General features: G+C 41.1%; 1 protein-coding gene across 2 annotated transcripts in view; it reads left to right on the forward strand.

Moving 5' to 3' along the window:
- Nucleotides 1-379: 379 nt before the first annotated feature.
- rap1gds1 (RAP1, GTP-GDP dissociation stimulator 1) overlaps nt 380-15,288 on the forward strand; it is a 40,429-nt gene continuing 25,520 nt past the window's right edge. For both annotated transcript variants that reach the window (XM_083936755.1, XM_083936756.1), the window contains exons 1-4: nt 380-724; nt 3,520-3,627; nt 8,530-8,652; nt 10,902-11,027. In XM_083936755.1, coding sequence (XP_083792881.1) covers nt 721-724; nt 3,520-3,627; nt 8,530-8,652; nt 10,902-11,027 — 361 coding nt within the window. In that variant the 5' untranslated portion in view covers nt 380-720. The remainder of the gene's footprint in view (nt 725-3,519; nt 3,628-8,529; nt 8,653-10,901; nt 11,028-15,288) is intronic.

The raw sequence follows: 15,288 nt of genomic DNA on the forward strand, positions 1-15,288 counted from the left end.
CAACTGCTGCTATGTTTTGTACTTTTTCAATAAAGTTAAAAAAACAACTATTGCGTCACTTCCGTCAAGCCAAGTGAGGGGCTTGTGCTCCGTGGCTGCAGCTGGATAGTATTGACTTTTTTTATTTAATTTCTTTGTATGTATCTATTTTTGCTTTATTTATTTTTATTTTCTTCCTTTTTATTTTGTGGTGTATTTAATTACTCTTACTTATGTCACGTCATCATAATTTAAGATTGTAATGTTAATTGAAAGGAGAATTGACTGCCTTATATGTGTCCAAAAGCACCTCGTTCCTTCGAAAGCTTTTGTTTTGAAGGTGGTAACCGGAAGTCGTACTCTTAATCCCTTCTACTTGACTTGGCAGTAGCATGTCACACTGAGCCATTCGTCCAGGGCAGCGCCAGCCATCAGGTCCCGACTATTGGTGAGGATATGAGAGGAAGTCAGATGTGTTAACCTGGTAGTCACCCGGTTTAACGTTACAGGCCACAGCAGCATCCATCTGAGCAGGACTGCCCGACCGACCCGGTGGCTGCTGTCGCTACCTAACTGTCTAGCTAGCTAGCTGAGCTCAACCCGATAACTTCACCAGGTTAAGGCGGTTTAAGGGACGAACAGTGTGGGGAAAGCGGGGCCTCTGGCTAGTACGACTCGGTTTACAGCTGCCCTGGAGAGCGTGACACCCCGCTTTATTTTCCGGAGCAACATCCTGTTGAAATGGGTGAGTAATGTTAGACAGCTAGCAACCAGCTCTCTGAGCCGAGTTAGCTCACAAGAATGGTTTTTACCACCTTATTCACGTTAATAAACCATAAAACGGTTGTTATTTTAACGCATGCAAGTAGCCACGTATGTTTTATGGTTGATGTTATGTATCATACGATAATGCCACTATAGCACCGTGCTTCCTTCTATAGATTTCTGCTTTATTACCCTAATGTTAACGTTAGTTAGTCATATGAAAAGCTGATTGTTGCTAAATCGTGTGTGTGCGCGCGCGCGCGTGCCTGCCTCAGTACTCGGGTGGGGTAGCTTCCCTGACTCTCTCCATCCACTATCAGCTCTGGGTAGTGCTTCTGTTTCCTACCTTTTAGCAGCGGTAGCGCTGAAAGTATGATATATTCGCATTGCTTTAGCCATTCCTCAATGTTATACAGCTGGGACTTGAAATGTCTCTAAGGTCCCAATTGCCAGCTGGATTTACATCCCCCCGAAATGGCATTGCCGTTACTGGTTTAGATGGCACTCCTCCATCCCCACAGCTGTTATGCAATAGGATCCAGCAGCCTACTTCGAGCTGCTGTTTATACTGCACTGCTCTTTCTAATGTTGCTGTTTAAACTGCTTATTGGTGGTGGACACACACTGGTTACTGGCGTTTTCGAGCTCAGGCCTGATAACTACTATAATAGTCATATATTTTAATCAAAATTAATACATATTTACTTTAAAATCATGTTGTATATTCCCCAGATACTACCTCTGTATCAGTCACATTTCAAAACATGTTACTATATGAGACCGTGGCATCCCTGAATGGAATCTGGAGCAATATTTATTTGACAGTTTATGAGGTATTTCATAAGGTCTAATCCCAGACTGGATCACTCTTGTTATCGTTTCAATCATGGGGGATGGATGTGTGGGTTGTGAAGTGCACAAGCAACTGACAACAACAACCAGGTCACTGAAGCAGTGTCTGCAATCCTTATGCAACATATCCCTACCTGGTTTGCTGGCATAACAGTTGAAGCAAAGGTCCAATATTGTTGCAGCAATTCATGCAACAAGTATTTCAGATTATAAAGATGAATGATATTCTCTCTCGATGATCAATAAAATAGATGATAAAGTAGTGTGTCAGCCTCTAGAGTAGTTAGAGGGCATTCGGGCTGAAACCCGACAGGTCATTCTTGTCTAGGCTGTAGGCTGTGAGTAAATATGCATCCAAAAACAGAGGTGTATACCTAGTGAATAAGCATCACTCTAGCTCATGTAGCCTAAAACATGTACTGTATTTAGTACACCTATAGGCCCTTGTTACCTACATTGATTGATTAAAATAAAGAGAATGAATGATAAAAAATTATGTTTGGCACAGCATGGGATTGAGGTGAAGCAGTTATGAATACGGATGTTGAAAAACAACAGATTCAGATAAGAAACGCGATGCATATATTGTTAGTCAAAGATAAGAATCGATTCAGAACTTCCAAAAATCACATTTTTTTTCTCTTCAAAATAACCGAGGTTTTTTCTGCCTCGTTTCAGACAGAATTGTCACACTTTAGCTGAAACGATTCCTCGAGCAACTCAGATTACCAAAATTTTTTGCCTTGAAACTTTGATTACTTATTTAATGTAATGTAAATATACAGTGCACTGTGATTCTGCACTGATGATTGATATGGTTGCACAGCAGGTTTACTTATGGAAAATAGGTTATAACTTCTTTGCTTTGGATGTGGACACCACGTCCAGGCTGGACACATGCTGTTAAGAAGACCTGGTGGTTTAGATTTCAAGGTGGAGGAAGAGAGAGAAAATAGCGAGGGGTGAAGAGTAGGGTTGCAAAGGGGTGGTCAATTTCTGGAAACTTTCCATGGGAAGGTAAGCAGGGGAATTTTGGAAATATACCAAACTATGGGAATTTCTGGGTCTTATGGGAACTGGAAATTGGGGATAATTTAAACAAACTGCATCAAGCGGTTGAAGATGGATGTATCATATCCAAACATAAATATAAGCATTGGCAGAATTTGTAGCTTACTCTGTTCCTTTTAACCCCTAAAAGGTGTTATGATTCTTTTTTAGAAGATATTAGATTTTGCGTTGGTTTCCTCATGTACAGATCAAGTAGAAAGGTGGTTACGTTTAAATGTTGTTTTTCAACGAGAAAAGTTGTGTATTCTGAACCTGTATGCCCCGAATACAGATGATTCCAATTTTTTCAATGAAATATTTAACAAACTGCAAGATATTTAAGGGGCCATCATTATAGTAGGTGACTTTAGTGCTGCCTTAAACAGTAAGATAGATAGCAAAGGAAGTCCTTATATTAATTCTCATCCAAATGCCCTTGTATAGATACATAACCTAATGCATGAGTTAGATTAAGTTGGCCTTTGGAGATGAACAAATCCCAATTTGTTTAGGTAAACATGGAGAAGACAAAACCCGGGAAGCAGGATTGATTTATCGACCAATATTTTGCACAGATTGATTTAACGTGAATCACTAGCGAATTACATCAGTACTACCGGAGTAAAATCTGAAGAACCAGTGAGTTGAGAGGAAACCATTGAAATGTGACATAGACATCTATACAATACTTGCCACATAAAAAAGTAGTGTATGGGGCGTCAAGTGGATCAGTGGTTAGAGTGGGCGCCCCATATACAGAGGATTAAGTCCTCAACGCAGCGGCAAGGGTTCGATTCCCACCTGTGGCCACTTGCTGCATGTTCATGGCTTTGTCTCTTCCGACATTTGTTCATTAAGTGTTTCTGTTTTTAGACAACCTAAGTGAAGCCCTGGAGAAGCTGAAGCTAGCGTCTACAGACAGTGCCACTGACAGCGTGGAGAGCTGCCTGGACTGCATGCTGAAAGCTCTCACCAACAACAGTGAGTAGAGCCTCATTTACACCTAGTGTAAAGTCCATAAAAGCCTCAGACAGTCTGCCTATGCTGAACCTAATAACATTTCTATAATATTTTCTACACTTCAGTCATCAGTCCCAGGTGCTCTTGGGTATTGAAGCTTAAAAGTTAACCACTAAAACAGGTTCTGTGCACAGCCGTATCCTTGCTGCCGGTACAAGTTAAATCAGAACATAACGTTACTTGATACATCCAGTCTTGCCATGATGCTCTGCCCTCCTGTTTATGTTCTAATAACGGTTTAGACAGCAGTTCTATATTTCAGGGAACTCACAAACAGCAGAGATCAATCTCTCCTCCATTAATTGCACTGCAGATCACATAGAAAAAGTTCAACAAAATTCTACTCTGGAAACGGTTGGGCGTGTGCATGCGACAAGCACGGCCGTGACATTTTACAGGATTGTGCACACTTGTTGCTACACTTGTCAGGTTGCCTGCACCTCTATACCTTCTCGCTGATTTAAAATGTATTACTTGGCATGTCTAACGCTACCCATCTGAAAAGCTCATAATGCATTTTTTACAACTGTTTTTCAAGCAATTTGGTTTGTTCAAATTCAGTCACATAGTCTTAAAACGTAATTCTGGCATAAAATTATCCCAGGGTCTTTTTCGCAAATTTGGTCATCAAATAAGCCATCGAGACAATTTTTTGCATGTATAAACAATGGGATTTTAATGCGTTCACCTTGCTGCCTCGAGTTAGCCGCATTTGGCTGTTAGCGACTCTAAGCGAAGTGTATTAGTAAAGTGTAAAGTGTGTTAGCCGAAAAAGACCCTGGGAGGATTTTTGATCGTAACTTCTTTGATGGCTTTTTTGACCTGACATGAACTGGTGTTTAATTAATCTAGTATCAAGGCACATAGAAAGATTTGTAAGAGTAAAATATTGTAAAACAACTTCTCAATTCTGAAATGTGATTTAATGTTGCTTAGTTTTGGTATTTCTTTTGTAAGAACATCCAAAAGCATCGTTGGCTTTTTGAGTCTTTACATACAATCTATGTTCAGAATGGGTCAGAACCCCAGAGCAAAAAGGGCGGCAGCTGAGACGCAGCTAAAGCCTGACTGCTGCCTCTAATCCTATATACAGGGGTGCACATAACTGGTAAGCAAGTACGCATGCGTGGAGGAAATGAGAAATACATAACATCACGCATGACGCTACGGTGCATTTGCGTACCCGACACTTACCAACATCAGAGACCTTGTCTAGACGAAGCTAACATTAACTGACATTGATCAGCTTTTTTTTGGGTTTCGCCACCACCAAACCAAGCCAGGGCCGAAGAAAAGGGTTTTTTCTGAAAAGTGGCTCCAAGATGTGCAGTGGCTTGATGTTAATGAGGAGCGCACTGAAATGTGGAGCAAGATTTGCTGCTCGTATCCACAGCTAGCAGACAAAAACGGTGCGTTTTATACGGGCTCAAAAAATTTCAGTCATTCTTTATTTGATAAACACAAAAAGAGCAATAAACAAGCTAGTCCAGAAGAAATCTCCACTCGTCCACTTGCCAAATGGGGAGACAGGCTAAATGAAGAACAATGGCAAGCCCTGTGTAATCTTTTTCTCCTGGCCTTTCATAAGGCTATGTCTTCCTATTCTGAGGATATTACATTACTGAAACGGCTCAAAGTGAATGTCGGAGGTGTTTATCATTCACGTGCAGGAGGCACAGGCATAATGCAGACCATTGCACACACTATCAGCAGGGAGTTAAGAGAAAAGAGAAAAGGGCTGCTTTTTGGCAGATCTGAGGACATCACAAAAACCAAGCAGGAAATCGTTTACATGGTGTCTGTGTCCAGCAACGGGATATTCACATCGGACTGTTATAGAGTGATTGAACTGGGTACTGACTGACCCTCGCAGGCTATAACAGATGGACTTGTGAGGCTTTTCCACGACGCAGGCTGGTCAAGTTGGTCGCTGTGTGCACAGACGGTGCCGCTGTTAACGTCGGTACGGGGCTGCTGTCAACAACAGCACGTACAACTGTGTTGTGCCAAAACTACGTCAACTTGTGGCGGTAGGAAACTCTCTTGTGCATATTCTGTGCACATTGAAGAACTGCGCAAAATCAGCTGATCGCAACGTTCCTTACTGTGAGACATTTAATCGCTCTGTGGTCAAGCTGCTGCAGTTTTATTTACAAAAAGGAGGAGCAAAACACGCTGCAGCGTTTAAGCAATTATGGGAAGAAAATGGCATCTCCTTTGTGAAACTGGGCAAGTTTGATAATATCAGATGGTCTGCATGGAGACATGAAACACTGTCAAAAATATCAAGACTATTGCCAGCCATTAAAATGCAACTGGCCACGAGTGATAACAGTGAACTGCAGCATGTCTGCACAGAGTGTTTTCAGTGTTTTCTGGCCAACATGCTGGATATTACCAACATTTTGAGGACCACATCCATTTGGCTTCAGAAGGAAAAGCTTACAATTGGAGAATGTAAGGATGAACTCACGGTGGCTATTGGACAGTTCACACTTCTGCTTGATAGGCAAGGCCACCACAGCAGCACTCAATCTGTTTTTAATGCTGATGCTGACAGAGACAAGTCAAACTTACTCAGGGGATTAATTGAACAGTTTGAAATCAGATTTGACTCCCTCAAGTCATGTGATCATTTCTTAGTATTAGATCCTTCAACATGGCCTCAAGAAATGCAAGAACTCCACCATTTTGGCATCACAACAGTTGGCAGCATTCTTCAGAAATCTGCAACCACCTTGAAACTTGATAGAGATGTCACTGTGAGAGAATGGATGAGCTTAAAGCAGGCAGGACAATGCTTGGGAGCCTCCTCTGTGTATGAATTGGTTCAAATAGTGAATACAAGTGCCCATCAACAAGTTGGTTAAACTGTCGCTTATACTGCCTTTTAAGCAGTGCAGCTTGGGAGAGGGGATTCTCACATCTCAACATCATAAAAACCAAGTACAGATCTCGTCTGTCACCTGTCAAAAAAGACCACAGAGACATTTGACCCAAAGCTAGCTGTTGACCTCTGGTTGGAGACAGCTGCTCGGAGGCTCAATCAGAGACAGTGAGATGAATCTTCATCATCCACCACGCAGAGAGCTGAAGCAAAGGGCGGGGGGTGGTGGGGACTGAGGACGATAGTGAGGAAGACTGCACTTATGAGGACCGCGCGCCGCAGGGGTGAGTACCAAACACTATCCCCTGGTACTTATCTGAGTAGCTCACAAAAAAAGTTATGTGCACCTCTGTCTATATATCTGTCCACAAAGTACAGCTGAGGCTGAAGGGAATATCTGTGTTTTTACTTTGTATTTGATCATATGGACAAACACAAGAGGAAAGAGGAAATGTCATACCCAAGTTATTAGAATCCATGCTGAGGAGGACATGAATGTCTGAACCAAATTTCACGGCAATTCTTTCAGTCTGGACCAAAGTCGTAAGCTGACAGAGAGCCCAGCAATGCCTTCCCAAGAGCCAAGCCACTAGCATGGCTAAAGGAAGTGCCAGCACTATGGCCAAAGCGTTCAAATATTTAGGTCCGCTTTTTTTCTATTTACATTGCACCCCTGTTATTCATGCATTTATTGCACACTCTGACATGCATTAAAATTGAAATTATGCAGTCAGAAACAGATTGTGACCTAGATTTTATTAGACCCATCTTGCAGTGTACATCCAGAAAACCTGCAAGATCACTGTTTCTGCAGTGTATAGAATCAAACAAATTTATTTTCACACTATAAAAATATCCTAATCAGTACATACAGTATATGGGTTAGAATTCCTGTTCCTATGGAACAGGGGTGCTCAAATTGTGCCAAATTGGGGAGCCAGCATATGATTGAGGGCTGCACAGGAAAAATGTAGTTGTGGGTTTTCCACCAAAATCACTAACTTTAGCTAACAGCGGCATGGACGACGGAACATGATTCCTGTGACACTTCAGTGTTACCCCTCAGTGGAGTTGTAGCCGCGGAGTGAAACACGCGTGCAAGAAAAAAAACATGTGAGCCAGCAAAGGGCGCCCTGCTGGGAAGGGTTCTTTGTACCTCAGTACAGACAGTAGCCTTCTTTTGTGCACAATTACTCATCTGGAAATTAAAACGTGATTTGGTTATGAGTGACCCATATCATCCGGTGTTCATCTTTATCCATTTTAAATTTAGTCATAGTCTTTTAGATGAAAATGCAAATTAGTCATTTAACACAATCTTACTTTAGTCTGGTTTTCTCAACATTCGTTCAAAATATTTTTGGTTATCTGGTTATCACATTAAGATGAAATATAGGCAAACATGCCTTTATTTAAATGCATTGCTTATTTTCTTAAACTAAAACATTATTGATCAAATAAATGAAAGGTGTCTTCATGAATAAAACAAACACAACTGTCCCTTTATGTTAAGATCACTGTATGTAATTTTACAGAGCAAACTAATGAAAAACAGAATGCATTGTAATGGTGTTACTGTTGATAAAGCAACTTATGTTTATGCTGTTTCTTTAATGAAGGTAATGTAGCCGATCTAACGGATAATAACTGTCTGGGAATCTGTATATTGTCTGAGATGAAACCTTTTGTTTGTCAGTCATGTTTTCCAATCAAGTGATTACATTTGCCGTTATGTTACTCTGTGATACTCAAATGAAATTGCAGGAGCATTTTCCCTTCAGTGAATGATAGTATCTGTGATCAGCAGACAGACCCGAGCGAGTATCAGTGATACAAATTACTTTGGGTACATTGTTTTTGATTTTACTTACTTGCTGTGAGTGCTATGGCTATAGGAGCTAGCTTAGCTTATCACTTAGTGTAACTATTTTTGTATTAAATGCATTAATAGTTCATTCTTTCTTTCCCCCTTGCAGACACTGAGGCCAGTATGAAGATCCAGGAGATGGGTGTTCTTCCCCTGCTCCCCACCCTGTTAAACCCTCAGTCCTCCTGCACTCCTAAAGTAGCCAACATCATAGCTGAGGTGGCCAAAAATGGTGAGGTTCAGTTTCTAGGTTAATCCATCCAGCAACAGCCTGACTCTGTTCCTCCATTCATCAGTATAACATTTTTATACCTCCCCAGCTCTCATCCATTTTCTTCATGAATACATTATTTGGTGGGACAGGGGAGCAACCGTTTTAGTCATGTATCCTTAAGTCTAGTTTAAAAATCCTCCTTGGTATTTCAGAGCTAAGGCATCACTGATTGTGAGGTTGCATGAGTGCAGTGTCAGAGAGCTTCAGTTTTCCATCAAGCCTCTGTGTGAGCACAGGAGAAGCTTTTAAAGTAGAAAAGGCAGACATGAATAGAACTTTGGGCAATAAAAGGTTAGGATAATGAATAGGTTTTCAGCAGCTTGCAAGATGGCAGCTAATGATCACTCCCCAGCAGTTTGCCAAGCTTGGCAACAACCCGCTGGCATTTATCTGTCACAGCTTCCGGAAATGTCTGCAAGCAGCCAAGTAACTGCTGGGCTAAAGACAACTCTCTTTCTGTCTGACAGTTTGAACTGACATGATTGTTTAAAGCTGCATTAAGCAACATTTACTGTAAAAACATATCTGGCTAATTAGCACAAATCAACACAACAACACAGACAATAGTGTCTCATGCCCCCATTAAACCCAGATGATCCAACATGCTTTCCCACAGGAAATCTGATCACAGTACGGTGACTGGTGAGGAATCCTCTTCACATACAGAGCATGGTGATTCTGAGCTTGTGGGAACTGTAAACTGTCTCTTTGTCAGTGAGTCAAGTGAGACATCACCTCATTCTTTGTCTCTCTCATCCATTATGTAACCTTTGTCTTAAAGTGTCATGAATGATCTGGGTAGATAGTAGGGATGGGCATGAGTGAAACAAGGTAAACAAGGTTTTTTTTGTAAGAGCGCGCAGAACCTCTTCTTTCTGCGTTTGACCTGAGACACAAACACATTCGGTTTTTGGAACCGGCTCTTCGTCTCACCATCAGAGAAGTTGTGTGACCTACATGACTGGGTTACTGTGCAAGGCCCAGATTATACGGATGGGGGAAAGAAGTGACGTTCAGGGCCGCAGCATCGAGGCAATGGACACCCTCTTCAGGAGGACTAGTTTGAAATGTTGATGTCAACGAGCTAGAAGCTTGTTTCACTGAGCCATGCATTAGTCCTTAGAAAAACCCACTGCAGTAGTGGAAGTCCAACAGGCACCGGGACAAAAAACTGAGCGTTGTGTCTGGCAGCAGCTACTGAAACCGGCCACCTCTGTGCCAGAGGAGCACCTGTTCTCCACAGCTGACTGATCATTAACAGAATGAGAACAAGGATTTAATCACATTTTTATAAGGAAACAATGTTTTAAAGTTGTGGTTGTGAAAAATCAATCCTTAAAGGGGAACTGTGACTGTTTTGATTGAGAATCAGCATTAGGTGTTGGGTAGGCTGATGAGTATCTCACTACTAGCCACTGTGTAACCAGCAGGATGTGGATTTAGGTGAGTTGTGGGCTTTGCAGTGAATCTACTCACATTTTGCTGTTATTTTTTTGCATCATAGTGATAAATGAGGCACTTAATAACAATAAAGGCTTTTATTTTAGCGATTTAAACTGGCCAAGACTGTCCATTGGCCAAGGTGAAGGTCAATCTTCGATAGCAGTTGTGGAGTGGCGTTATAATTCAGGCCAGACTTGAGTCATAAATCTGACGACAAAATCAAAATGCAAATTAACTGGCTGATTACTCGTGACTCCCAAGCCCAAATATTAAAATGTTTGTTATAAAAAGTGTTCTGTAACTTGTGATTTTCAACAGCAAATAAACTTAAGCAGGAGGAAAAGGTACATTAGGCAGTGCAGCCTATGATAGGGAACAGTTTTGAACACAGTTTATATGAACTGTACTTTGACATGATGTTGAGGATTATGGGGTAAATATGTCACAGCAATGGCAGATTTTATCCATATTATTATTTTCATATATTGACTATTCTGATATAATATAAGGTTACCAACCAAACACCAGTTTCATCTTTGATGAAGATGAACAAAAATGTTAACTTCTTGTGATTATGGAGTAGATTTGAGCTGCCAGTATCTTCTTAATGTTCCTGTAAGCTCAAAATAAGGATAGTCCGGATCAATGTACTAATAGATAGCATTAGCTTTGGATCAGTGTAAATTTTGTTCTACATATACTATCAGTAAAGCTGTAGGACTGCTGTATGCTTACCTGTTCTCCAACACTTTTCCCTCTTTCAGAGTTCATGAGGAGTCCCTGTGTGGAAGCCGGCCTCATCCCTCCTCTTATTCAGCTGTTAAACTCCACCGACCAGGAGGTTTTACTGCAGACTGGCCGAGCTCTTGGCAACATCTGTTATGATAGCCGTAAGTAGGAGTTTGCTTTGCTTAGGGAACAGTCTTGAGCCATGTCATCACCATCACACCACTGATAGAATAAAAGTCATAAAAATGATTCTGCTTTTCGACTACAGTCGACAAATGTTACATTCTGCGTTTCAGTCACACAAACCTTTAACATGGTTGCATGCAGGGAAATTTAGTTGAGCTCTACTTAACCAGACCCCATTTATTGCATTTGCATAGAGGGCACTACAGTTGTTGCCTTACTGTCTGTTAGGTTTCAACATATCGGTTTCATTTCCTTTGACTTTGAGGCAAATTGTTTGTTTGGAACCACATTAGCAGCTGTATTACTGCAGTCCATATGAAAATATTCATAGTTATTATACAATACAAATCGACAGCACTTAGACACAACTCACAATTACAACGATGGCAATACAGCATGCAACAGACACTCATGTAGAAATAAGCTTAACAAATTAGAATGACAAAACTATGGCTGCTGCGGTTCGTCTGCATAATTTATGACCGCACCAATGTCAATTTTTTAAACCAACAAATTTTCTAATTCACTTCATTAAAGCAAATGTTTTTCTCTCAATATCACATCATAATAGCTGCTTAATAACATCAGTCATTTTGGCTCCAGTCATTGGTCAGCTGAGAGGCTGAGTCTGAAGTAAAGATGGGGAGGAGTTTTTTCTCAACATAAAATTGCACCAATATTGTATGTTGATGTTCATTCAAAACAGACAGATTGTGTAGTGGACATCAGTGCATGGTCTCAGGTACACTTCCATAAACCATTGTCTGTGAACACAGTTCACTGCTGCATCCACAAATGACAGTTAAAATACTGTTGCTCACTCCACAGTAAAAGACACCAGGCACCGACATTAAATAACCTATATCACATCCAGCAAACGTCATGGAGAACAGCGAGGACAAAACAGAATCTGCGATTTTAATGATTTAATGGAATATTCTGTGGTCTAGCTCAACTAAGAACTCGTTAGCACAATGTTACTGAAGCTGTAGGTATACTACCAGCAACGTTTTCTTCACTTCACCTGTTCAACTGACTTTTAATGGACACTCAACTGTCCTACGAATATTACATCACATACATTAGTTCACATTATGATACTTGAACTAACACTGACTCATTCATGGAGTAATGGCAGTGTGTTGCTGCAGAATGAATATAGGGGAAACACTGAAGTGAGAGACGGAATATAGCACAAAATTCATAACTGCCGTTGCTTAATCAAATATCGTTCCGTTATGTGCATGTGAGGACCATTATGGTAGCCAACCATTATTAGAACAATAATCTTGTCATATCGCCCGAGCCTAAGTCAATGTAGCCAATTACAGTAAACAGTGCAGGTAAACAGAGAGCAAAAGAGACGGAATGCATTGGCCGTCATGCAATCACGGAAACCATCTGCTATTGTCTGACAAAGATGGAACTTTTCATTAGCGTTTTGTTATTATTTATGGGCATTCATATGCATATGTATTTAAAGAGACACCGTCTCTCAACTCTAACTCCATTCTCGTGGCTCTAATTGGACCATAAAAACTGACCGCTGCTCGGAAGAGGAAGTCTTGTCCCGGATATCCACTGACTACGCCGGAAAGCACGAAATATTAGCCGTTGCACCAAGAGGTTAATTTGTCATCAGACAGATAGCCAATGGGTTCCAAAATTGATTATTTTATACTACACTGTTTTAGAAGCACAAGCAATTTGCAGTGCAGTGCAGTGCAGTGAAGTGCATTCAACCATGAAGATCCCACCCATAAACTATACCTCTAAACTACCACATAGGATATAACAGTTTATCTGACAATAACATGATTTGAAAATGCTACATGTGACACCTTTGAGATGTCTGCTCTGAGAAATTTCATTAGTAAATGTACCAGTGGCGTATTGGAGTAATGTCCTCAGAGAGGAGTAGCAGAGTTTAAGCCTGATTTTACAGCCAGCTTTAGAGGCTTTAATCACAGCTGTCAGTTGTGCTGCATAGTTTCTCCTCTTGCTGAAAAGCTGACTATCTCTGGAATCTGGTGTGATGTGACATTTGTTTGAGTGGAGAGGTATTAGTAAGCTGGCATGGTTTTATGATAGACACATTGCAGTGTGGAGAAGCAGCTGCTTACCTTAAAGAAACACGCACTCTAACATGGGAGACTTTGCTTAAGTTGCTTCGGTAAAACAGATAAAACTTATTAATCATTAAGTACAACATGCTGAAAAGGGGTTCAACTGCACCGCTACTATCTATATAATACCCTCACATGAACCCTCAATGTTAAGAGATGTAACCCGTGACATTTTCGAAAACATCACATTTAAAAAAAAAAGTTTTTTATTTCATTTTTTAACATTTAATGACATAAGAAAATATCAAAACAAAGAAAAGAAAAAAGTATATTTATGTAACAAAGTATGTTGTCTGAAGAAGTCTGGATTTTCAATATATTCATGTATATTCATATTAAATATTATTCATTAAAGGAATACTTTACCCTCAAAATGACCATTTGTACAAGTATATCTATTCCTTACCAAATGTTGCCCTGAATTCCTACAAAAGTTATTGTCGCACAGAGAAGAACATTCTTGATGCATTTAAGAAATATGGGTCCACATTTAACAAAAAGTTTTGTGAAGGCATTTTGCTCTAGTTGTGGTGACAAATACTGGCTGCAAACAGTTTAAACCTGAAAAATACTTAGATCCACCTCTGAGGTAGTTCCTCCAGGACCACCTTCACCACAAGGTGAAAGAATTACCAGCGTCACTGTCGCTGCTATTAATTAAAAAATGTGCTACGTTGGCTTTGATGCAGCAACATGTCTCTGTAGTCTCAATGTCCCACCCACAGCATAATCTGACTGGTTACACGTCCTGAGTGATAGCTCAACAACACCACTGAGGGCTACTGTGCCTCTGACCGCCAAAGCTGCTCTGTCAAGCAAGCAGAGTCAGCAGATATTACTGACATCAAACAAACCTCACCATCATGACCAGGTTATCTGTGCTGCGTCTAGGAAAATGCAGCACAGTGAGGATACAGACATTTCATTCACTAGAGACCTGCAGATGCTCATTCAACCTACAAACCCGATTTGTTTCATTGTTGTTTCAAGCGCACACGCTCTGATTACATGCCGTAGCCAGCCTAACCACCATAACGGCAGACAAAAGAAAGATAAGATATTTATTTTGCTGGGATTTCTCCCATTTGTCCGGGACATTGAAATCATCCAAGAAACGTGGAACAGAAACCCTACTCTTTACCATGATGATCCAGTACCAGTGTCATGCCTCCATTACTGCCAGTGCTACACAGATCCGCCTCTTGACCTCACGCTACATCATTGTACATTAACCTGTTCCTAAATTGGAGCAAGCAATCCACTGTTTTGTGACATAGTAGCATGGCCTCAGGGTGTGTCCACACGATCAAAAACAACCTTTTTTGCCCCCATCCATTTTTGAAAAGTTTTCCGTCCACATGGACTCTGCTCAAGAAATATCTGCGTCCACACAAAACCAGTGAAACCAGCTGAAAACGCTGTAATAACACATGCCGGGCCTAGGTGTGGCGCTGTAACTTCCACAGAAATACACCAACACAGAGAAGAAGAGACGGAGCCCCGCTGTTGTGTAGAATCATAATACAAAAACTGGAGAGTTTCTCTCCAAATCTGGAGACTTTCCCAAATCCTCCTCCATCCTAGAGAGAAATGTGTCCCTGTTTCTGGTGTGGAGACTTTTGTGCTGTTTTGGACTCTAATGCACGAAGCACTCTGCATTTAGTGTCCTCAACGAGCAGAGGGTGCTGCTGTAAGCACCTTCCCCGTCCCAAAACACTCACAGGTGGGCAATGTCTCGCTACTTTTTGCGACCTTCTTGGCAACTTAATTTATAAAAAGCTACTAGCGACCAATTTAGCTCCTTATTCAGACCATCAGGGAAAAGGGAGAAAAATATGATTGGCCTAATTCATTCCCACGCATGTGGCTGAGAGTACAGTTCAGTCTGTGGGTCCGTGTCTCTCTCCACGCAGCAGCGCTGTTGTTGTTATGTGACACCGCAGGGGTTAGAGGTCTGAGGTGTGGAGATGACGGCATCGTTAACAAAGTATGCGTCTTCGCCGTCCAGACGACAACGCCACGGGGGGCGTTCTGTGATGGTCGGCCTAACCAGTATTAAAAATGTGCGTTTATAGGATAACGCGTTCTTGTGCTTCACACTTAATCTGTC

This window comes from Echiichthys vipera, assembly GCF_963691815.1.
Source record: "Echiichthys vipera genome assembly, chromosome: 22".
Classification (NCBI taxonomy): Eukaryota; Metazoa; Chordata; class Actinopteri; order Perciformes; family Trachinidae; genus Echiichthys; species Echiichthys vipera.